The sequence below is a fragment of the Danio aesculapii genome, chromosome 5 (genome assembly GCF_903798145.1).
Source record: "Danio aesculapii chromosome 5, fDanAes4.1, whole genome shotgun sequence".
Classification (NCBI taxonomy): domain Eukaryota; kingdom Metazoa; phylum Chordata; class Actinopteri; order Cypriniformes; family Danionidae; genus Danio; species Danio aesculapii.
Genome location: NC_079439.1, coordinates 20,239,942 through 20,263,531, shown reverse-complemented (window position 1 = coordinate 20,263,531; position 23,590 = coordinate 20,239,942). Strand labels below are relative to the sequence as shown.

Below are 23,590 nucleotides of genomic sequence, written 5' to 3'. Positions count from 1 at the left end.
ACTGAACAATCTCCCATGACATAGCAGCCTACAACAATCAAATACAGTGCGTGTACATCAAAAGGCCTTTATATGCTGTTCAATGCTGTGTTTATAAGCTGAAGTCGATAATTCGTATCGCTAATAATAAAATGTGTGCAGGCCAGAGATTTGAGTGTTTATTGTGAAACCGCTGGTGCTGTGATCGATATGCGCAAACACAGGCCTCACACGCGCGCCCACAGCGAATCACGATGGCACATTTGACATAACAGCAGCACGCCCTGTATCTGTCATCCTATTTACTGACTTAAACAACTCTATGATCATCTTTTCTTCACTTACATGTAATGCACCATCACAATGAAGGCCTAATTGAAATATAAATAAATAAACGATGTCAAATCAGCATCAAAACAACGAATTGCCTGTCTGTTTCTCTATCCCAAGGTGCTTCTTTTGAGTAATTATGATCATAAATCGCTTTTCTAAAAGCTTAGAAAATCATCTGTCATACAGTAAAAGCCCATTATTCCGACCTTTAATGTTAACGACGATGAACGCATAAAAACGGGCGTATGTGAGCGGACATAACGGTGCACGCGCACACGCCAAAAACGCCTGTATCTTACAATTTAAAAACAACACAACCCTCGCTAATGTCGCGTTAATAACCAATAAAACCACAATCACTGTTTAATATGAATCAGCAGCAGTGATGTAAGATTTGCCAGCGGGCAGTCCCGTTAGCTTCAACCGCACCGTGTTTACCACGTTCCTTTCAAATGATGAAAAACAGAGGCACGTTTATACTCACATTGACGATAAATGTCATGTCTACGGCTCCCAGATATCAGGATGTCAAATCACGGTGAACAATCTTGACGTTTGGGTTGATTTTGTGGTGAAGATACTGAGCGCAACAGCGGCGCAGCGCTGAGAGACGTGAACGGCGCTACGTCAGATGATGCGCGCACCCGCCCTCGCGCTCACACAAACTGCGCGTCCGTAGAATGCTGACTTTTGGGCATCTTTACGGTGATGGAGGTCACAAACCAAGTCTGTTTGGGTCCAGGTGAGAGGGGTTGGAAACTGTGGCTTGATAGCGTGAGGGCGGGTTAGGGTATTGGACTGCTGGTGCCCTGCAGGCAGCTCTTTGTTTAGGCTACTCTCCGGTCACTGCGTTTCTCATTGTTCGGTGGAAGAAAGCCTGCCTTCATTCTCAGTACGGAGAGTTAAATAGCTGGCGTGTCTCATGAATGGACTGAGGGCCCGTCTGTCTGGAGCAGGGGTGGGCAAACTCGGTCCTGGAGGGCCGGTGTCCTGCACAGTTTAGCTCCAACTCTGATCAAACACACCTGCCTATAGATAATTAGTGATCTTGGAGACACTGATTAGCATGTTCAGGTGTGTTTGATCAGAGTTGAAGCTAAACTATGCAGGACACCGGCCCTCCAGGACCGAGTTTGCCCACCCCTGGTCTGGAGGGTTCACCTAAATTTTAGTCAGGAAAAACAGGGATTGCAGTTGCTCCAAAAGTGTTTGTGTGATATTTAGTGTAAGATATTAAGTGTAAAAGTGATATTTAGGGCACATAAGACAAGTATAAATATCATTCCATAGAATTAAAAATAAAATAAATAATAATTAAAAATAAAAAATCTTTTATTTTAGGTGAACTTGATCTTTTAATGTAATAATTTGATGATAAAAAGTGTGACTTGCGGGAAAAGCAGATGAAATAAACAATAATGTATCATTCAGTTAATTCAAAAATATTGTCAGACATATTTAGAACAAGAATCATTTCGTCACCTTATAATTATAAGGTTCTATCTGACATTTTTGTCAAAATTGAGTTATTGACATATTATTATTAAATGAAAACTCATTTACATTATGGGAAGTTGTTTACATTTTAAGACGTTTTATTTAAAAAACAAATGTTACACACATACTGTTTGCTATGGAATGCAAAAACTTTGAAGCTCAATATCTCAAAATCTTTCAGAATGCAGATAGAACCTTATAATTCCAAGGTGACGATTTGATGACATTAAAAGCCTAGTTAAGGATCACCATACTATACAGCCTCAAATTATAAAGTAGTAATTATTACTTCATAATAATTGATTACTCAATAATTATTTTTCTTTCAAATAAATGCCAATTGTGTTGATAATGGTTTACAATGCCATGGGAGGAATATACAGAACTTGTAAAAGCTGTGCATATCTCAACAGACTCATGAAGTCTAAAAATTGTGACTCAACATTTTTAAAACATGTAAAAGTATTTTATTTGTACAAAATAGTTTTGTTTTTACAAAAATTGCATAGTACATCCAGTTTGATGTACACAAATAAAGCTGATTATTCATTATAAAAGTGTTTTAATGATCAAATTGATCCATTGAATACTGAATAATATGTTCAAATTGATCTTTTCATTTCTTTTTGAACTATAACATTATTTTCCTTGTTATTTTCGAATGGAAATCTTTGGGATACAGTCTTTGTGAAGTTTTAGAAAAAAAATATGCAAAGCAAGCTGCGATTGTGATGTCAAAATGCATTACATACACATATACACCCACATACACAGATGTGCACGCATCACAGTCAGTGAATTAATGAAGAGAAGCACCAGAAATATACAATATGATAATTAGCTTGTAACAAATCTGTAAAGTTTAGTGTATGGTATGGGTTAAGCCATTGTGGCTTCCTGTCGTTGGATTACTGTAGCATATGTGACTCTTCATCAACTTGCTGAGCAGATCCTAAAATAAGTAATGAGTGGCTGACGTTTATTTATATCAAGGTCCTTGATCACGTCAGTAATATTTGAACTAAACTATATGAGGACCATGCTTCAGCATTGTTTCTCATTTCACATGATAAGATGGCTCTGTTATAGAGTTTCTAAAAGTACAATTTCATTCCAAAGGTCAGAGAGGGATTGAAAATTGGTAATGTAAATATAAGTTATGAAGGCAAAACAATGGTTGGTTGTGAATTGACTATAAAATACTGGGTGTGGAGCATGTTGAATTCTGGACTCATGTCAAGGGGTTAGTGGACAAAGTACCTGGAAGAGAAGAAGAGCCAGAAACAGTGCTTTGAATCTTTGACCTATACACATTATAGAGATATATATGACACTGATTTTAGCCAACTGAAACTGCCAGATGCTCTTGGAAATTGCCTATACGTGAAGGCATAAAAACTGCAACAATAACTATAGTCATTGAAATTATTTTTCACATTTAAAATGCCCCTTTAATGCTATTTTAAGTTTTCCTAAAGGGACAGTAAAAAAATTGACTCATCCTTAAGGCAGTTTGAAACCTTTATATGTTTCTTTATTCTGTTAAACACAAAAGAAGATATTTGAAGAATGCTGAAAACATGCAACCATTGACTTTTTTACATAATAGAAAAAACAAATACCACTGAAGTCGATAGCTACAGGTTTTCAGCTTTCTTTAAAATATCTTCCTTTGTCTTTAATAGAAGTAAGAAACCCATAAAGGTTTGAAACAAATAAAGGGCAAGAAATGACAGAATTTTCTTTTTTGGGGGAACTATCCCTTTAATTTTCTTTTAGAGGTCTTCAACATTAAGTTTCCATGAATCTAAATCACCTCTTTTCTCACAGCATGGTCTGTCTGTTCTCAGATGGTGCAGTCTGTTGTGATTGTAATATGGTTTTTGACATGTGTTGTAAGTCTCAGACCAGTTACAGATCTGAATTTCTGTTCCAGAGGCCTCCTCGGGACAGTGTTATAAACAGTAATAATGGTGTTGATCATCAATTTGAAACTAAACCTTTGAAAGCGCATACAAGGCAGATTTTGCTGTCGCAGCACAGAACCTACATCTTGACATGCTGACAAATCTCTTCCAGGCCTGAGAAACACTACAGTGTTTGACAGTGTTTCCATGCAGGAAGTAAGGCTGAAATTGCTGAAGACCTCAAATAGTCTTTGAACTGAACAGTCATATTACATGAAAGGTAAGATGAAGAGTTCAGATGCAAAAGCCTTGTTTGAATTATTCATTTTATAAAATGAGCATTTTTCTCAGCCTCCAATGTTTATTCATTTATTCATTCATTTTCTTTTCGGCTTAGTCCCTATTAATCTGGGGTCACCACAGCGGAAGGAACCACCAACTTATCCAGCATATGTTTTACGCAGCGCATGCTCTTCCAGCTGCAACCCATCACTGGGAAACATCCATACACTCTCATTCACACACATACACTGCGGACAATTTAGCTTATTCGATTTACCTCTACCGCATGTATTTTGACTTATGGGGGAAACCAGAGCACCCGGAGGAAACCCACGCAAACACGGGGAGAACATACAAACTTCACACAGAAATGCCATCTGACCCAGCCAAGGCTCGAACCAGCAACCTGCTTGCTGTGAGGCAATTGTGCTACCCACTCCGCCACCGTGCTGCCCCCTCCAATGTTTATGTTCAGTTATTTCACTTTGAAGGCATTGAAATTAATTATTCATTACCATAAAAAAATAAAATGACTCAATCCACAGACAGAAAAATGGCCAATTCGAATGTTATTTACTGGATTGAATGGGCGTAATCAGTGGTTATCAGCTGAGACATATGAGCCAGTAGAGGCCTTCTGCGCCTACTGGTAGGCACAGAAGGCTGTTGTCATCCGTCCACATGGTTAATCATCTATAGATCACATACGGCTGCAGCCGGAAGTTGATGAGAATTATTTATATTATTTATTAAATTTCCCATTAATTGTATTTTATTAACGTCTACCCCAACCCTAAACCAAACCATCACAGTAATGTAAAAACAGATCTGGATCTGGACTCTTCTCTATTAGTATAATACAATGTGGTTAGGTTAACAATGTGGACGGATGATAACAGCCTTCTGAGCCTACCAGTAGGTGCAGAAGGCCCCTACTGGCCCATATCTATCAGCTCATAACCACTGATAATGCTCATTCAATCAAGTGGTAACATTCGAAGGCGTGAAAAAATCTAAATTTTTAGAAGAATATTTCAGACGGCATTTAGAGGATTTTTGCATCTGAACTCTTCATATCTGAAATAAAGGCCCAATCCCAATTCTACCCCTTAGCCCTTCACCTCACCCCAATTCTCTTTAGCTTGAAAGAGTAGAGCTCAGAGGAAGGGCTAGATATCCCTTCAAACGGAGATTTTTCAGGACCACACTCGAAACCAAGGGGTAAGAAAATCTCCCAGAACACCCCATCTACAACGACAGCATAGCTGCGCACGGAAGTCAGGAGATGCACAAATTAGTATTTTTTGTCATTATTACGAATTTTTACAACAAACAAGCACATGTTTTAATACATTCATAACCGTGTTCGTGTTTTACCATCATGCTTTAAAAAAAAAAAGGCTAAAATAAAAACCGGTAAATTTTGCTATCTATAATACATAATAATAACTCCTGTACAGCAGTCCTACAACATTCTGACACTCGATGACACTCGAATACCCTGTCAGAAAAGTCTAGTGGCTGGGAATGAGTTTTTTACAGTGTCTGCTATAATGCTAATGTTGTTTTCTTGTGTTTACATTGATGAATATGGCCACTGTCAAAATGCACAGTACAGTTACGAACTTATTGCCACATTAGATCGGTATGATATCATGATATATTTGCCTTCTCTGATTTCCTGAAGATAAATACCAAAAAATAACGCAACTGGAATAACTACAGCAGTCGCCATCGTCAATCTCACATGAAGCAAGAGATCGCGATGACATATGATGACGTGTGCAGATGTTGTAGTGGTGTCCCATTTCTTAGGGGTAAATTTTGAAGCCCTTCCCCTTCACACTCTGTTTCGAGGGTCAAGGGGAAGCGGTAGAGTTACAAACATAGAATTGGGATTGGGCGATAGATTAGTACTTAAAGTATGGCCACTTTAATGTTGTCAAAATCCGATACCAAAAAGAACAGCAATATTTACCTGCTCTCCATTGGTGTTCAGTCGACAGACATTAGAATGTAACGATTGGTGATTTTGTCCCACTCCCATATAAACTTTTCAGATGACTTTGTAAAACATGATATCGATGAGTGAACATTAAAAAAAAGACACGCACTGCCAATTTTAAATATACAATTGAAAAAAATATAAGCTATCCATATGAAAAAAGCTTTGGTGGACACTCCAGCATGGCTGTTACTCCTGTAGTAATGATGACAGTGGAAAAGACGAGTGCTCGCTGTGCTTCAGGGTAGTTCAGTTTGTCAAGTCAATGGTTTTTAGTGCGTGTATAAACTTCTATATTCATATCAACATCACACAGCAGCTGTGAACTGATCTCCAAGTGTTTAAACCCTGTAAACAGCGTGTTATAGCTCCGGCTGAGCCCTCAGAAAGAAGCGTCTTTAACAGCGCGAAACATCTGCAGTGATGTGGGTTCAACTTTCTGTTTAGGGTTCTGTTCTCTCCCGACCGGGCTGTACCCTGCGGATCGACCTGTGGGCTTGAACCCAGGGGAGCGTCCGGCAGGAGTGAAGCCTGCAGAGCGAGCCGGTGCGGGTCGCCGGAGGAATCTGCGAGATGTCACAAGGTCACCGTAGCCTTGGGCATGAGAGAAGGCGTAACCAGAGCGGCGTGTGCTCCTGCGGGTCAGCCGAGGACGTGGCCGAGGAGCCGGCTCCTTCATCTGACGCATCTTATACCTCACCTGGAGGTAACAAGCAATAAGGAAATAATCACTTGTTTATTGTTTTTCAATCCACTCATGTTTTCCATCCATTTCAGCAAGCACTGAGACTCTTTCTCTATTGCTGTTATTCACTTTATGACAATTTTTATACTACTGTTGTTACCACAGTTTACAGTAAAATGTGTATATTTCTTCTCATTCTGGAATCCAGTGATGATGGGCTTTTGAATTATTGGAAAATAATGCACACTCGTAGCACCCTGAACTTCGTACTTTATAGTATACTGTACACATGGGTAGAGCATTAGCTTTAGCCGATATGCTTCTTTGACTAGTTATAGGTTTGCATTTTAAGCTATGTATTTCACTTTATGGTCCTACTTTATATTAACCTCCTAGGGCTTAGTGGCCACATACGTGGACAGCTCATTTTAGCTCTTAAGTGGCTATTAAAAATACTTTGAATGTTTTATATTTTGTTACAGACATACAGTGTTATCCTGCAACTGTTTTGCAGCATATGAAATGTCCCAAACACTATTTTTAACTGTCCAAAATTGGCAAAATATGTTGTTTTTACACTCTGATAGTCAAAACATGTTCAAAAAAGTATATGTTATATATGCATTAAAAAACAGTCAGGAAAAAGTGTTTAATGTAAAGTTGGACCACAAGCTACCCAAGATACTTAGGTTTTATTCTAATAAGGTTCCAATAAGCCCAAATAGCAAAGAGAAATAAAAAAATGCATGTAAAAAAACACCTTGGGCCTTAAGAGGATAAGTGGCCTTAACTAATATGTACTTGCACTGAAATTAATAATTTGTATCTATGTACCTATTGTGTAAATGAATACATGTTTTTACATTGTACTTATTCTTGATTAAATACCTGCACGTAATTACATCTGTAATTCAATTCTGTAATTACATTTTTGAGTACATTTTATTTTTGTTGAATACTAAAAAAATCTTGTGCAAACCTTACAGTTATAAATATAAAATAACTGTTTGAATAGACGCTGAACACAAAAACATACAAGTGCAACTTCATAACAAATAAACGTATAAATTATTAAGTATTATTAAGAAATGATGAAGCTGTCAGTGCAATAGCTTAGTGGTTAGTGCGCCGACATATGGTGCAGTAGCACGCCAGGGCGTCCTAAGTTCAAATGCTGGCTTGAGGACATTTCCCAACCCTACCCCCGTCTCTCATACCCACTATGCTTTCTGTCTCATTAAAGTCCTATCTATAAAAAAGCCAAAAATAAATCTTAAAAAAAAAAAGAAATGATGAAACTAAAGATAATATATGTAATTAAATACTCTTAGTTTACATATTTTGGCAGATGAAGAAAATATAAAGCACATTTTATATTTAAGATGTTTTAAATATATATAAATTCATGCTCTTGACTGAAGGTCCATCTACAGGTATTTTTCTAAACAGCAGCAGGTCAGATTTTCATTCATTCATTCATTTTCCTTCGGCTTTGTCTCTTTGTCTCAGCGGAATGAACCGCCAACTATTCCAGCATATGTTTTACGCAAAGAATGCCCTTCCAGCTGCAACCCAGTACTGGGAAACACACTTGTACACTCTCACACTCATATACTATGGCTTGACCTATACTGCATGTCTTTGGGGTGTGGGGGAAACTGGAGCACCCAGAGTAAACCCACGCAGACACAGGGAGAACATGTAAACTCCACACAGAAATGCCAACTGATACAGCCAGGACTCGAACCAGCGACCTTCTTGCTGTGATGTGACAGTGCTTACCACTGAGCCACCGTGCCGCCCCCAGGTCAGATTTTTCACCACAAAATATGGTTTATTAATTTTAAAATTTTTTATTATTTTTGTGAATTATATCATTTTAGATATTTTAGTAACAGTTGTCAGTTTCATTCAGTTTTACTGTTTCATTTATTGTGAATATTTTTGGCAAGCTTGGCAAGTATAACTGCATTGAGATCAGCACTGTTGCTACAGAGAAATGTCATGTAGCTTTTCAGCTGTAGCACTGTTTTATTAATAAATGTCACCCAGCAGTGCAACAGTGCAGCAGTGCAACCCTGCAGTTTATTTATTTATTTTTATTTATTTTTTTTATTTTTATTTTTTACGAGTGTGTCTCTGTACTGTATGTAAAAGAAAAGACAAAAAAGTAATGTATTATGGAACTGTAATGCAGTCAAAACCAGTCCCTGAAAATAACTGCACACCTTGGAACCTTTTATAGCCAATCAGAATCAAGCTTCCAACAGCCTTGTAGTGTAAGGGCATGTAACTAATTACTGAACATTTGGAATATTGTGAAGTGTAAACTGAATGAAGAATGAGTTGTACATTGATTAGTGTGTGTGTGTGTGTGTGTGTGTGCGTGTGTGTGTTTGCGTTAAGATGATGTGATGTCCAGTAACTGTACCTTGTCATTGATGGTAGGATAAATCTGGCTGTAGATGAACCGGTAAGCAACCACAGGCAAGACACATAGTAAAGCCGTCAATGCAACGGTCAGCCACACATTGGGCTGGTTAAGACAATTTCGGGCAGTTCCTATAAAAATATCACAAACATACAGTGTATGCACTTTACTAGACTGTACACTTTTACTTGAAAATGCAAAACAGCATCTGAAATGAAGACCACATTTTGATATGCTACAGTACATAGCTACAGGATTATGTATAGACTTATGAATTATGTATATATACATAAGATTTATGTATACATACAATGGTGGCCAAAACTATTAGAACATTATGACTTTCACCAGCTAAAAATGGGTTTGAGTCAGTAGAAAATATTTTATAGATTCTAAATTAGATTATAAATATAGATTCCCAAATGCAAGAAATGAAGAAAGAGAATAAACAGAGACAAAATAAAGAACCCCAGACCAAGACACTTCCAGAAATGTCTTTCCAAACAAACTGGATAATGCTGAGATCAGATTTAGATTATTTAATTATTCTGCATATTTTTACTATGAAGTTTTTAAGTTTAATTTCTGCTCCAATGACGATGATGATGATGAATTAACTCTGCAGTTTAAAGTGACTTTTATTATACATTTGAAACAATATATTGTATAAAAATAATCTAGTTATATAGAAATCTGTACCATAAAAAAGAATACTTTCTTTGTACCATAATTTACAAGACCAGCCCAAATAATGTATTGCTTTGTGTGTCTTTGTGTGTGAAAAAGTGTTTGCCTCTAAACCAAAGTGAACTTGGGTTCTGCAGCAGAATATTCATCCAAAGCACACCAATAAATCCACTTCTGACTGGGTAAAGAAAAACAAAATAAAGACTTTAGACTGGCCTAGTCAAAGTCCTCATCTCAATCCAATTGAGATGCTGTGGAATGACCTTAGAAAGGCGACTGATGCTCAAAAACCCTTTAAATTTCAAAAGTGGCTGAATTACAACAATTTTGCAAAGATGGGCCGATATTCCTCCACAGCATTGTAACAGACTCACTGCAAAACATAAAAATGCTTGCTTGCAGTTGTTGCTCCTAAAGGTGGCCCAACCAATTATTAGGTTCAGGGGGCAAACAATTTTTCACACAGGGCAATGTAGTTTTGTAAATATTTTTCCCTTAATAATTAAAAACTAATATTTTTTCTTCTGGAGAAAGTCTTATTTGTTTTATTTAGGCTAGAATAAAAGCAGTTTTTAATTTTTTAAAAACTATTTTAAGGTCAAAATTATTAGCCCCTTTAAGCTATATATTTTTTCCGATGGTCTACAGAACAAACCATCGTTATACAGTAACTTGCCTGATTACCCTAACCTGCATAGTTAACCTAATTAACCTAGTTAAGCCTTTAAATGTCACTTTAAGCTGTATGGAAGTGTCTTGAAAAATATCTAGTCAAATAATATTTACTGTCATCATGGCAAAGATAAAATGAGTTTTTAAAACTATTATGTTTATAAATGTGTTGATAAAAAATCTCCTCTCCCTTAAACTGAAATTGGGGAAAAAAATAAACAGGTGGGGCTGAAAATTCAGGGGGGCTAATAATTCTGACTTCAACTGTGTATATATATATATATATATATATATATATATATATATATATATATATATATATATATATATATAGAAATAATTTTTTTTATTTACACAACAGTTCTGTCTGGTTCTTGAACCTGATTGGTTGATAGCCATGCAATATTCTGCCAGTAACAGCACTCGTACTGCCTCTTCACCCTTGTGTATCACTCCGCCCACATACAGCAACAAGCAGAGTCAGTTTGACAAATATTGGAGCTGTTGGGCAACATAATGTAATTATGAGGTTTTTTTTAGTCGAGAATGTATTTGCTTAGATTGCAACTATGCAATTTATTTATAAGGATAGTGTCTATTTTAATATATTTATAATTTCTGAGAAACAGCACATCAGTGGCCATACTGAGTAAAGACGGTTGACGTTGTCCATCCACAAAATGGAAACAGAGATCGCATAATAAGCCCTTAGAGGAGGAAAAATACAGCGTAATTTTAAACTACAGCAGATCGAATCATTATTAAACAGATAAGTGATATTCTATGTTGATCTCTCTCTTTTGTATGTTGCAGTGCTGTATTTATACCATATGATTGTATTGTATTGAGTGTGAGATGGGACTCGCATGTCAGAAATGTGTGTTGTGTTGGCAGAAAGAAAGAAGAAATGCCCGCATATGTTTAGCGTTTTTCCTTATTGCAAACAGAACAGCAATCTGGTAGTAATTGCGTTTCTTTTTCCGGTGGTAATTATTGTGCTATCCCGATTGCAACAGAGAAATACTGTAGGCTCTAATAGACTGTAATACTGCAGGGAGATTTCTCTGTAGATTGATGGCATTTCATGTCACGTTCAGCCTTATAATCTTGAAATGTGAGCAAAATCACCTGTTTTGTCATCACTTTAGACATTATGCTAGAGAATCATTCCAACACTAGCTCTAAAGTGACGTTGGTGAATTGGTAAGGGTTTCTGCTGTTTTGATGTCAGCTGCAGATGTGAATGAATGGCGGTAGAAAGTAGTTCCTAACACAAAAGTGTTTTGAGACTCTCCTTGTTTGATTTTCTTTTTTATATACATGATTATGCCGTCAAACTGCTGTATAAATGCAATATCACACTCGATGTGGCTGTATATTGTCACTGGTGGGACACTAAGGCACTCGGTCTGCGGTCTTGTGCCAACACACGCCAATATATAGCCACATTGCACTGCTACGAGTGTGAGATATATATATATATATATATATATATATATATATATATATATATATATATATATATATATATATATATATATATATATATATATATATATGTGTGTGTGTGTGTGTGTGTGTGTGTGTGTGTGTGTGTGTGTGTGTGTGTGTGTGTGTGTGTGTGTGTGTGCGTGTGTGTGTGTGTGTGTGTGCGTGTGTTCTCCTTACCTATAAAAGCAAAAGAAGCTGGACGTAACTTGAAAAGTCCATCAGTATACATGGTGAAGGTCAAAAAGAAAAACATTCCCAAACTTCCCCAAACGAACAGATGGTTGACCACAGTCCAGTACGAGAGGTCCAGTCCCAACTATAGCAAATACAGAACAGAAATTATGTAAAATAATTGCCATTCAATAAATTTCATCAGTCACAACCACAATGCAGCATGAAACTGACCTGCACACAAACAGTGACAGTGAGGCAGGTTTGAGTAATGAGTGCGAATGACTGATAGTCTGCTCCATCTCTGCCGTCGGCTCTGGCAGTGTCGTATGTAGCAGCATAAGGCACGAAGAACAGCACTAGAGAACTGTAGCAGCTGTGAAGCGCACACATCATGAAGGCACGCTTACTGAAGTACTGACTCAACTGACCCAGCACATACAGCTGAGGGAACTCCAGACTCCAGTTAGCATTCACATCCTGAACAAACATACTAATCAATAGCAAGTCATATTTCATTTCAATCAACATCCTCCTTTATGACAAATAATATACAACTGAAATCCTACAAGGTCCCATTCGCTGCCTTAATAACACTCATGAGGGTGGTTAATAGAAATGTTTTAAAGTTTACTGAAGGTTAATAAAAAATCCACTGCTCTCATTCTCCAAAAATATGTTTTTTCGATAACTGACTGAATCCAACATCAAGCAGAATGTAATTCATCTGGACACACACAAACCTATTTGTTTTAAACTATTTTGTAACTTAATAAAAGCATACATCAAATAGAATAAAACACTTAGGAAATCATGTTATTTAAATGACTAAATATGCATTAAAATGATAAACATAAACTAATTCAGATTATTAGGAGAACATTATTATACAGTACATGTTCCTACCTGATCAAACAGACTCATTCCCAGAACAGGCAGGGCAGTGTATACCAAATTATACAAAGTGATGAAGCCTTCATCATATACTGTCTGAAAGAAGAAAAAAATATAAACATATTTGCGTTTAATAGAATGTTTTAGCTAAGGTAATTGCAAAGGAAAAAATAAGTGTTTTAGGCTCACCTGAGCAGAAAAGCCGCAAAAAAATGCATACCAGAAGTGCACAAAGGTAAAGGTGAAGTTCTTATAGAAGAAGTAGCGCAGAAACTTGCACATGCGCAGGTATGACCAGCGTCCGTGAACCAGCAGGAGGCGCTGCAGGAAGCGGAACTGAGCGAAGGAGAAGTCGCTGGACAGCACAGCCTGCATCCCCTCCTGACCACTGATACCCACACCAATATGAGCCGCTGCAGAGAGAGAATAAAGAGCATTTAATTACTCTTAATAATAAATAAAAATACATAATGTGAACAAAAATACCTTTTGCTAGTACTGTAACTAAAGAATCATAAGCCAAGATTGACTATGTTAGTTGACAATTAAGAGACCACTTGATAATGTATTTCCTTGCATTCATGATTTATATTGTAGTTATTGTTTTTCCTTTCAAATAAAAAATACTATACTCACTCACCTAGGTCCCTGATTACAGAGGTCTCTATTTTATACTATACTATACTACACTGTACAAAACTATATACTAAACTATATTGTACTTTACTACTGTATACTAAAAAATACTACACTATACTCACTCACCTTAGTCTCTGATATATCAGAGGTCTCCATTTTATACTATATTATGATATACTGTTCTGTACTATACTATATACTAAACTATACTGTACTATACTACTGTATACTACAAATACTATACTATACCCACTCACCTTTGCCCATGATTTATCAAAGGTCTTTATTTTATTCTATACTATACTGTACTATACTATACTATACTGTACTATACTATACTATACTATACTATACTATACTATACTATACTATACTATACTAAAAATACAATTCTATACTCACTCACCTTAGTCCCTAATTTATCAGAGGTCTTTGTTTTATACTATACTATACAGTACTATTGTAAACTAAATAAATAAATAAATACTATACTTTACTTACTCACTTTAGTCCCTGATTTATCATAGGTCTCTATTTTATACTATACTATACTATACTATACTATACTATACTATACTATACTATACTATACTATACTATACTAAAAATACTAAACTATACTATACTATACTATACTATACTATACTATACTATACTATACTAAAAATACTAAGCTATACTATACTATACTATACTATACTATACTATACTATACTATACTAAAAATACTAAACTATGCTATACTATACTATACTATACTATACTATACTATACTATACTATACTATACTATACTGCTTTGTACTATTTAAAGCATTTAATTTTTGCACAAAATAAAAAGAAACCATGCTTATATTATTTTAGGCAATACAATATGAATGTTTTAACTTCAGTTTTAACTTTAACTTTTTGTTGGAATAAACATGATTTTCATTCATTCATTCATTCATTTTCTTTTCGGCTTAGTCCCTTTATTAATCTGGGGTTGCCACAGCAGAATGAACCGCCAACTTATCCAGCATATGTTTTACACAGCGGATGCCCTTCCAGCTGCAACCCATCACTGGGAAACATCCATACATACACACTCCTTCCCACACATACACTACGAACAATTTAGCTTGCCCAATTCATCTATATCACATGTTTTTGGACTTGTGGGGGAAACCGGAGTACCCGGAGAAAACCCACGCAAACACAGGGAGAACATGCAAACTCCACACAGAAATGCCAACTGACCCACCCGGGACTCAAACCAGCGACCTTCTTACTTTGAGGCGATTGTGCTATCCATTGTACCACCGTGCTGCCCTATCCCTGATTTTCAATTCACAAATGAAAATGTGCTATTCTGAGTCTGACCCTGACTTTTTGCTTTTCCAGAAAATACAAAAGAGAGATGGACTTTATTCTTCTAGGTTAATTCAAATAACAATACTAAAATACAATACTATAATAGTAAATAAACTTTGCACTAACAAAAATAAAAACAAAAATAAATAAGCACTATCTTTGATATAATTCCAGCAAATTATTGAAACTTCTTCCTTATTCTAACAGAAATACCACTTTATACTATAAAACACCACAAAGTTCCTTCTATTACTATAGATGTGTATTGACATAATGCTGCATTCACCTTTAATCATGCTGACATCATTAGCTCCATCTCCTATGGCCAGAGTGACAGCTTTCTTATACCTCTTGACGAGCTCCACGACCTGAGCTTTCTGTAGAGGAGTGACCCGACAGCAGATCACTGTCTTACACATACACGCTGTCCGCAGAAACTCCAGCTCCATGCTGCTCTCCAGAGCGAACGCCTGCAGATACCAGATACACACAGATACTAAACGATTACAGCATGAATGACAACAAGTCAGTAACACTCTAGTCTAGGCTGATATAATTAGGAACTACACTCTCATTCTGGTGTAATAATCAAAGAACCGTTCTGCCGTACCATGGCTGAAGCAGGCACAATGATATTACGCAGCGTCAACTTCTGTCAATATAACCAATGCCATGAAGCCTTTAGTGAGAGACTATTCAGAACATATTTACTTTGGTGCTGATCCTGAACCGTATCTATTTGAACTAGACTATAGGGAAGTATGTCAATTTCAGACACTGCATAATATCAGTGCATCTGTTGCATTCACAGTACTGCAGCAAAGTTCCTTGATTATTACACCAGAATGAGAGTATAGTTCTTAGCCATATCGACCTTTTCATTTTTCGTTTGTTTTAGTACACAATGTAACTACAGAAGAGTTAAGCTTAAATAGGAAAATTATTGAAACACTTTAGTCATTTTTGAGCGTTGTGTTAAAGGTCTAATCTAATACAATGATCTATGCTAAGCTAAAAGTGCTCCCACTAGACCTGCACATTGGCTAAATGGATTAATAAATGGTAAAACTGTACTATTTAACTCCCGGGGAGTTGTAATTGGAGGGGATTTTCAAAAAAGATGGGAAGCTTTCCTTTAAATTTGTTGGATTTGTTTGGTTTTGTCAAGCTGAAACCCAGAGTTTGTTCATCTTGGGAACTGAGGAATGAAAAAAACTGCAGCTAGCATCAAACTGTCTCATTATTTGCATTTGTTATATGAATCTGATCTGCTGATTGGCTGATTGCTTACATGGTATATAGCAGTTGTTCTACTCTGTTTTTTGCCATTCACACTTCCTAAATGTGACTGAATTCCAATTGAACATGCATAAAAGTTTGATTTGGACAGACAGAGAGGAAAGCATGTGTTTCTCACCAGACTGTGTCCGTTTATCACCAGTCCATATTCTCCATTCACATTTTCATCCTGAACCACTTTAGGAGTATTACCCAGGATAACCTCAGGAATAAGAAATTTATCTTGTTCAGTAGAAGGCTGCATCTTCAGACGGGCATCCCTTTGCAAAAAAAAAGAAAAAGATGTAAATTTAGGAATTTAAGAGAAAAAAAGAAAAGCACTAAATAGATTTTGCAAACAACATTTTAAATATGAAGTTCAAATTCCCCAAAGACACAACCTGGAGCCAACAACTAACCATTCTGCAACATATGCTCAAATATTTACCAACCATTAAACTGTATATGTGCTTTAATTAATTGAAAAATAGGCTTAACAAATTCAGGAAATACACCTGATTGCAATATTTATTATTATTATTATCATCATTGATATTACTAGTAGTAGTAGTAGTAGTAGTAGTAGTAGTAGTAGTAGTAGTAGTAGTAGTAGTAGTAGTAGTAGTAGTAGTAGTAGTAGTAGAAGCGGGCAACACGGTGGCGCAGTAGGTAGCGCTGTCGCCTCACAGCAAGAAGGTCACTGGTTCGAGCCACGGTTGGGCCAGTTGGCATTTCTGTATTGAGTTTGCATATTCTCCCCGTGTTTGCATGGGTTTCCTCTGGGTGCTCCGGTTTTGTCTGTAGTGTATGTGTGTGTACGCCCTGGTCCTCCAGGTTGGAGGTTAAGCGTTTGACTAACAACACACCTCATAAAAACTTGATGTTACGAAACACCAATATGGTGCGGCTAAATATCAACTTCAATATAAATGGCCCTGGAAGTAGGTAAGTAAGTAGTAGAAGCAGTAATATTGGTATGTTGTATTTATTATTACTATTTTCTAATCAAAATATACAAATGAAATTAATTCACTACAATACTAATTTGTACAATGTACTAATACAATTATATGCTAAGTATTTTGTACTAATGTAAATGTTTATATTAATAAGATATACTAATAATAATAATAATAATAATTATTATTATTATCATAACTATAACATTTACATTTTTGGCGCCACCAGTATTATAGTATTTTCAAATCGATGTTTCAAGCCACTCAAAATCATTTGCACAGAATTAATGTGGATCACTTTTTATCAAGCAAGCAGCTGAGACACTGAAAACACTGTTATCATGAGCTGCTCATTGGAAAAGATCACAGTGCTATCCATCAAAGTTTATACAGGTATTTACGTGACAACATTTTGACAGTAAAATGAACCTTATTGCTTTCTCAGTCATTAGAATTAATCAATAACACTGAAATGGTTTTTATACACTGCACGCGCCTATGCTGATTTTGTTTGTGCTGTTCATTTTAGGCCCAGTATACGCCATTTTTCAAAAATCCCACCTAAATCAGAAATCCCATTTTCAACCATGTGTTTTATTACTCAATGCATGACAGGTATTATGTTATCTGTGTGAGTTACATTACCTCAGCTCCTGTCTGACCTCCTCAGGTGAATGAGCAGCAACAATAAACACGTCGTTCATCTCCTCCCTCAGCAGGTTACAGGAGTAGCCAATGTTCTCAGCGGTCTCTGTTGGAGAAAGACCGTTTCAGCAAAGTTTTCAGGGGGACATTTGGTCATTTATCATTAAAGAAACCTAATTAGCAATCCTGCCAACCCTGAGCACACTCATGAGAACTCACGCAGACACACTAATGGTGGGCAATCGTTACATTACATAACCATTATTAATGACACATGCACTGACCTCGTTATATTACATAATTGAATCATTGCACTTTTAGAATGTAAAACTTAAACGTTTAGTCTGAAATACTCTTTGGGCAGAGATAATCATTAAAAAAAAAACAATAATTAATGAGTGCCACTTCAAAGTTTAGAAAAGTGCTCTCTATTACTTTTCACTTTATTTATATAATTATTTAAAACAAGGATTTTCTCGCCAACAACACTAGTTTTCAAGACTGGTCTTATTCTGAAATATTTAGCATGTGTTTTTTTGGCTTTGTTTCTGTGACTTTTATTTCCCTAAACCATACTAACTACACATAATCTTTATACATATTTTTTATGCAAAAAATATACAGTTGTACCTCCAGTGAATTTTTCTTTTTCAGATATTTCCCAAATGATGTTTAACAGAGCAAAAAAAAAATTTCCACAGTATTTCCTATAATATTTTTTCTTCTGGAGAACGTCTTATTTGCATTATTTTGGCTAGAAAAAAAAGCCGTAATTTTTTTCAAAATCATTTTGAGGTCAAAATTATAAACCCCCCTAAGCAATTTTTTTTTTTAGATTGTCTACAGAACAAAACATCATTATATAATAACTTGCTAAATTAAATTAAATTAACTTGCCTAATTAACCTAGTTTAAGCATTTAAATGTTACTTTAAGCTGAATACAAGTATCTTAAAAAAATATCTAGTCAAATATTATTTACTGTCATCATGGCAAAGATAAAATAAATCAGTTTTTAGAAATGAGTTATTAAAACTATTATGTTTACAAATGTGTTTAAAAAAATCTCTCTGTTAAACAGAAAAAAATAAACAGGGGGGCTAAAAATCCAGGAGGGCTAATAATTCTGACTTCAACTGTATATTCATCTTTGTTGCATATCATTGTAGCCCAGTTTGTGCTGAATTAAATAAAATTACATGATAGCCAAGGGTATGTTAAAGTAGAAAACAAATAAGCACTAATGTCAGCATGCCAAAATGCCACAAGAGCGCCAAAATCCCCCTAGACCCCAGAAGATTAAGGTTTGAATACCTCTGCTCTCAAATGCCAAAGTGTGGAAATAACTTTTAATGTGGTTTACGACAGCACTGTAACATGCTCTGTTTTGTCTTGTTTTTCAATAAAAATGTTTAAAGATTCTTAAATTAAGATACATGTACTTGAAAAGGAAAATTACATGAGACAACCTGAATGAAGCAACACTCTAAACATTACAATTGTTGTTTGTTTAAACTGCTTATTAAAAATGAGCTGAAACAACACAATTTGTGCGACAACATAATTGTTTTATGTTCATTCCCCTTAAATTTGTAAAAACTAACATGTTAACGAAGTCCACATGTACAGGAAGCTGCAACCGTTTATTTTTTTTTCGTATTGTGATGCAGTTCACAGAGAAATGGAATATTAAATGAGAAAACGGTGGACGTGGCTTCTTCTTTTTTTTCTTTTTCTTTTTTACTGCAAACTGAATGGATGTAGTAGACATTTCATTCAGAAAAATCAGGAAAAGGGTTTGGGGAGAGTTATTGCAACCTAAAAGACACCTTCTCCCCACCATTTCTGTTGTCAAAAGTGACAGTTAAAGGGGCGTGGTTAAGCCACACCCAATTTATATACGCAATCTGAGAATTTAACTGAAAACAAACAGGAAGTACATTTTCAGATGTTCATTAAAGATTGGAGGGGCAAACTATTGTTTTCTTAATGACATACACAGATTAATTGTTCACCACAAAACTAGTGTAAGTTTTAATTTCATAAGGATTTTAAACCAAATAATGTTTGCAAACAAAAGAATATTCATAACACTCTATCATTCGTTTAAATGAAAATGAGAAAATAGAATCATATAGTGGAGCACCTTGCTTGTCCCCGGTGAGCACCCAGATTTTGATTTCTGCTTTCGCCAATAGCTCAATGGTAAGAGCGACTCCATCCTGAAGTTTATCCTCAATGGCCGTGGCCCCAATTAACTGTGCAAAAAAATGACAAGCCCTTCAGCCTCATGTACTAACAAACAGCTAATATGTACAATGAATGAAATGGCTATAAAACACACAAGCAGGGAAATCCCTGACACAGTATGAAATTAGAAAAAGAAACATTGTGTGCAGATAGTTATTCTTAGACAAAAAAAGACATTGCAATCAGATCATATATTTATTTTAATATTGCATATTTTAGTGATGTCTTTCAATATTTCATAATATAAGCTAGTTGCTTGTTATTTATTGATTTATTAATAAAGGATGGTGCCGGATACTTTTCATATAGCATGTATACCATCATGTCTTTCTCTATCTCCTCGTACAGTTTGTCCAGTTTCTCCTCTCTGTCCTCCAGTGCCACACTGGACTCATGGTGGCGCTGTTTCCACTCTGCAAAATAGTCTTCATCCAAATCCTTATACGCTAGAACAAGAGTCCTCAAACCTTCTCCAGCAAACTCCTACAGAGACAGAAAAAAATTCGCTCACTGTCAGATATAAAAGTTAATTGGTAAGATGTATAATATACTGTATGCCACTCTGTGAATGACAGTCAAACATATTCATCTTGAGGAAATCTGCAGAGCTTTCGGTGGAGTTTACTTGCCTTTGAGGTTTAATTTGAGAAAATAATGAGTTCATATAGGCAGCTGAAATATCTGGAATTAATCTTATATCATACTGGGGGTTCCTAAGTGAACAAAATATGTGAAGTAATTACATTTAAAGTCAAATAAATTGGGCTGCGCCAAGTATTGTTTAGTGCTGTTATGAAATCAAAGGCTGTGGTTAAATAACTGTATAATTGGACATCTAATGTGCATTTGGGAATGCAGTGTGTGTTACTGTAGGTTGACTGTATTTACTTATTCACATAATTGGATGGACGTTTCCAGCATTCAGCCAAAATGGAAGACTGAGGAAATTTCACTTGAAAGTTTCAGCTGAAAGCAAAGGCAATAATAATAGTGTTGTAATGTAACTGTTAAGCAAGTAAATGTTGAATTGAAAGGTAATATTTAATTGAAAGTTACTAATAATATTGACAGAAATATTTAGAAGAAGAAAAATAAACAGAATCATTTTATTTTTACAATGATAATAAAAATAACAACAACAACTAGAAAAGTAGACAAACTTTATGGTGGCTTGAGGAAGACTAGCCTGAGAGTTTGAAGTAGTTTAACAGTTTAAATAATTGAAGTATCTTTTAAGAAGTTTGAAACTGTTGGCAATTCACGGTGGCGCAACGGGTAGCAGCAAGTTCGCCTCACAACAAAAAGGTCCGTGGTTCGAGCCTCGGCTGGGTCAGTTGACATTTGTGTGTGGAGTTTGCATGTTCTCCCCGTGCTGGTGTGGGTTTCCTCCGGGTGCTCTGGTTTCCCCCACAGTCCAAAGACTTGCTAGGCGGTTGATAGGGTGTTCTAAGTGGTTGCTAAGGTATTGCTAGATGGTTGCTAGGGTGTTCTGAATGGTTGCTAAGGCATTGTATAGGTGTTTTGACTGGTTATTAGGGTGTTGCTAGGTGGTTGCTAAGGTGATCCGAGTGATTGCTAAGGCGTTGCTAGGTTTTTCTGACTAGATGCTAAGGCATTGCTAGGGTGTTTTATGTGGTCGCTAAGATGTTGCTAGGTGGTTGCTAGGGTGTTCTGAGTGATTTCTAAGGCATTTGCTGGGCAGTTGCTAAGGCGTTCTAGGTGGTTGCTAGGTGGTGGCTAGGCAGTTGCTAAGGCATTGCTAGGTGGTTGCTAGGTTGTTTTGAGTAGTTGATAAGGCATTACTACGTGGTTGCTAGGGTGTTCTGAGTGGTTGCTAAGGCATTGCTAGGCGGTTGTTAGGGTGTTCTAGGTAGCTACTAGGTGGATGCTAAGGCATTGCTAGGGTGTTCTGAGTGGTTACTAAGGCGTTGCTAGGCGGTCGCTAGGGTGTCCTAGCTGGTTGCTAGGGCATTGTTAGGTGGTTGCTAATGTGTTCTGAGTGGTTGCTAGGTTGTCTAGGTGGTTGCTAAGGTGTTCTGAGTAGTTGCTAGATGGCTGCTAAGGTGTTCTAGGCCATTGCTAATGTGTTGCTAGGGTGTTCTGAATGGTTGCTAGGCGGTTGCTAAGGCATTTCAAGATGGTGGCTAGGGCATTACTAGGTGGTTGCTAAGGTGTTGCTAGGTGGTTGCTTGGGTGTTCTGAGTGGTTGCTAGGCAGTTGCTAGGGCGTTGTTTAGCTGTTACTAGGCAGTTGCTAAGGTGTTTTAAGAAGTTGCTAGGCAGTTGCTAACATAAATTAGCATAGTTCTAGTATGAATTAGCATGTTGCTAACATGTTTCTGGTATAAACTAGCATGTTGTTAGCATGAATTTAGTATCAATTAGCATGTTGCTAGTATGATTAGTATGTTTGTTAGTATGTTTCTAATATGGATTGGTGTGTTGTTAGTATGGATTGGTAAGTAGTTAATATCTCCAATGTAAAGTCAATGGCATTTTTTTTTACAATGGAAGTCTATGGGACAGTTGCTAGGGTGCCGTAAGTGGTTGCTAGGGTGTGGCTAGTAAGTTTAAAGATCATCAGAGTTTGGCAGACTGGTAGTCTGAGTTAAATGAGCCCAACCTTAAGTCTGTATGACAGTCTGGTGCAAAGTTATATAGTCACAAAATTTGGTCCAAAGTTAAGTCAATGGGACTTTTCTGAATTTGGGTCAGTTTTCAGAAAGCAGTAAGTCGGATCAGTTGGAAAAGATATAGCAACCCGAGTCAGACCAGTTTGGAGTTAATTTGGTGGTTGTAGCATGAACGGTCTAGCAGGAGATGCATAGCCACCATAATAATAATATGATTATTATGAATATAATTATCATTATGTTTAAGAAAAAATGTTCCTAAAGCAAAATATAATGTCTCCAAAACAGATCAAAATGTACTGACAAGTATTGTTGTTCTAAGTTTCTGAGAAAGCATGGTCAAAAAGTACAGTATATGTGTATTCAATTATGAATGATGTGCTTTCCAACTGTCATTCCAATTCCAACAGTGAAATCTGCTTTCTGTTGTGTTCACTTGATTATGAGATCAGAGAGCTGTCAGCATTAAATTACTGAAACATAGCTTTAACTTAAATTCTAAACAATACAAGCATGTCTAATAATGACATTAGAAACCATTTTGTAAAGAAACATGTGAATGATGAACAAAAACTGATTGCAGTCTCTTTGTAGTCTCTCTATAGTGCCCTCTGGTGTTAACTCACATTGAGGTGCTCAGTGGTGACCTCCATCAGTTTGCTGCAGGAGGGATGTAGTCTCTCGTAGATGATGGTGTCTGCTCCTTTACAGTACAGGGAGAGTTTGCCCTCTGGATTACGGACTATTAGAAAAGCACAAAGCATATAAGAAAGGAGCCTTTTTTTATCAGTCAATTGGAAC

At 36.3% G+C, this 23,590-nt stretch overlaps 2 protein-coding genes across 4 annotated transcripts in view; both read right to left on the bottom strand.

Annotated features, from left to right (window-relative positions):
• The window catches only part of rusc2 (RUN and SH3 domain containing 2), a 29,444-nt gene extending 28,361 nt beyond the window's left edge, over positions 1–1,083 (bottom strand). The window contains exon 1 of one of the 2 annotated variants that reach the window (XM_056457499.1): positions 797–1,083. The gene's annotated coding sequence lies outside the window, so the exon portion shown is untranslated. The remainder of the gene's footprint in view (positions 1–796) is intronic. The other variant, XM_056457500.1, reaches the window with a different exon arrangement.
• A 2,372-nt stretch (positions 1,084–3,455) lies between these two features.
• atp8b5a (ATPase phospholipid transporting 8B5a) overlaps positions 3,456–23,590 on the bottom strand; it is a 58,834-nt gene continuing 38,699 nt past the window's right edge. For both annotated transcript variants that reach the window (XM_056457497.1, XM_056457498.1), the window contains exons 17-28: positions 23,416–23,531; positions 20,476–20,640; positions 20,054–20,165; positions 17,908–18,013; positions 16,443–16,584; positions 15,312–15,495; positions 13,224–13,447; positions 13,047–13,130; positions 12,375–12,620; positions 12,147–12,285; positions 9,120–9,250; positions 3,456–6,703 (exon numbers count right to left, since the gene is read on the bottom strand). In XM_056457497.1, coding sequence (XP_056313472.1) covers positions 6,386–6,703; positions 9,120–9,250; positions 12,147–12,285; positions 12,375–12,620; positions 13,047–13,130; positions 13,224–13,447; positions 15,312–15,495; positions 16,443–16,584; positions 17,908–18,013; positions 20,054–20,165; positions 20,476–20,640; positions 23,416–23,531 — 1,967 coding nt within the window. In that variant the 3' untranslated portion in view covers positions 3,456–6,385. The remainder of the gene's footprint in view (positions 6,704–9,119; positions 9,251–12,146; positions 12,286–12,374; positions 12,621–13,046; positions 13,131–13,223; positions 13,448–15,311; positions 15,496–16,442; positions 16,585–17,907; positions 18,014–20,053; positions 20,166–20,475; positions 20,641–23,415; positions 23,532–23,590) is intronic.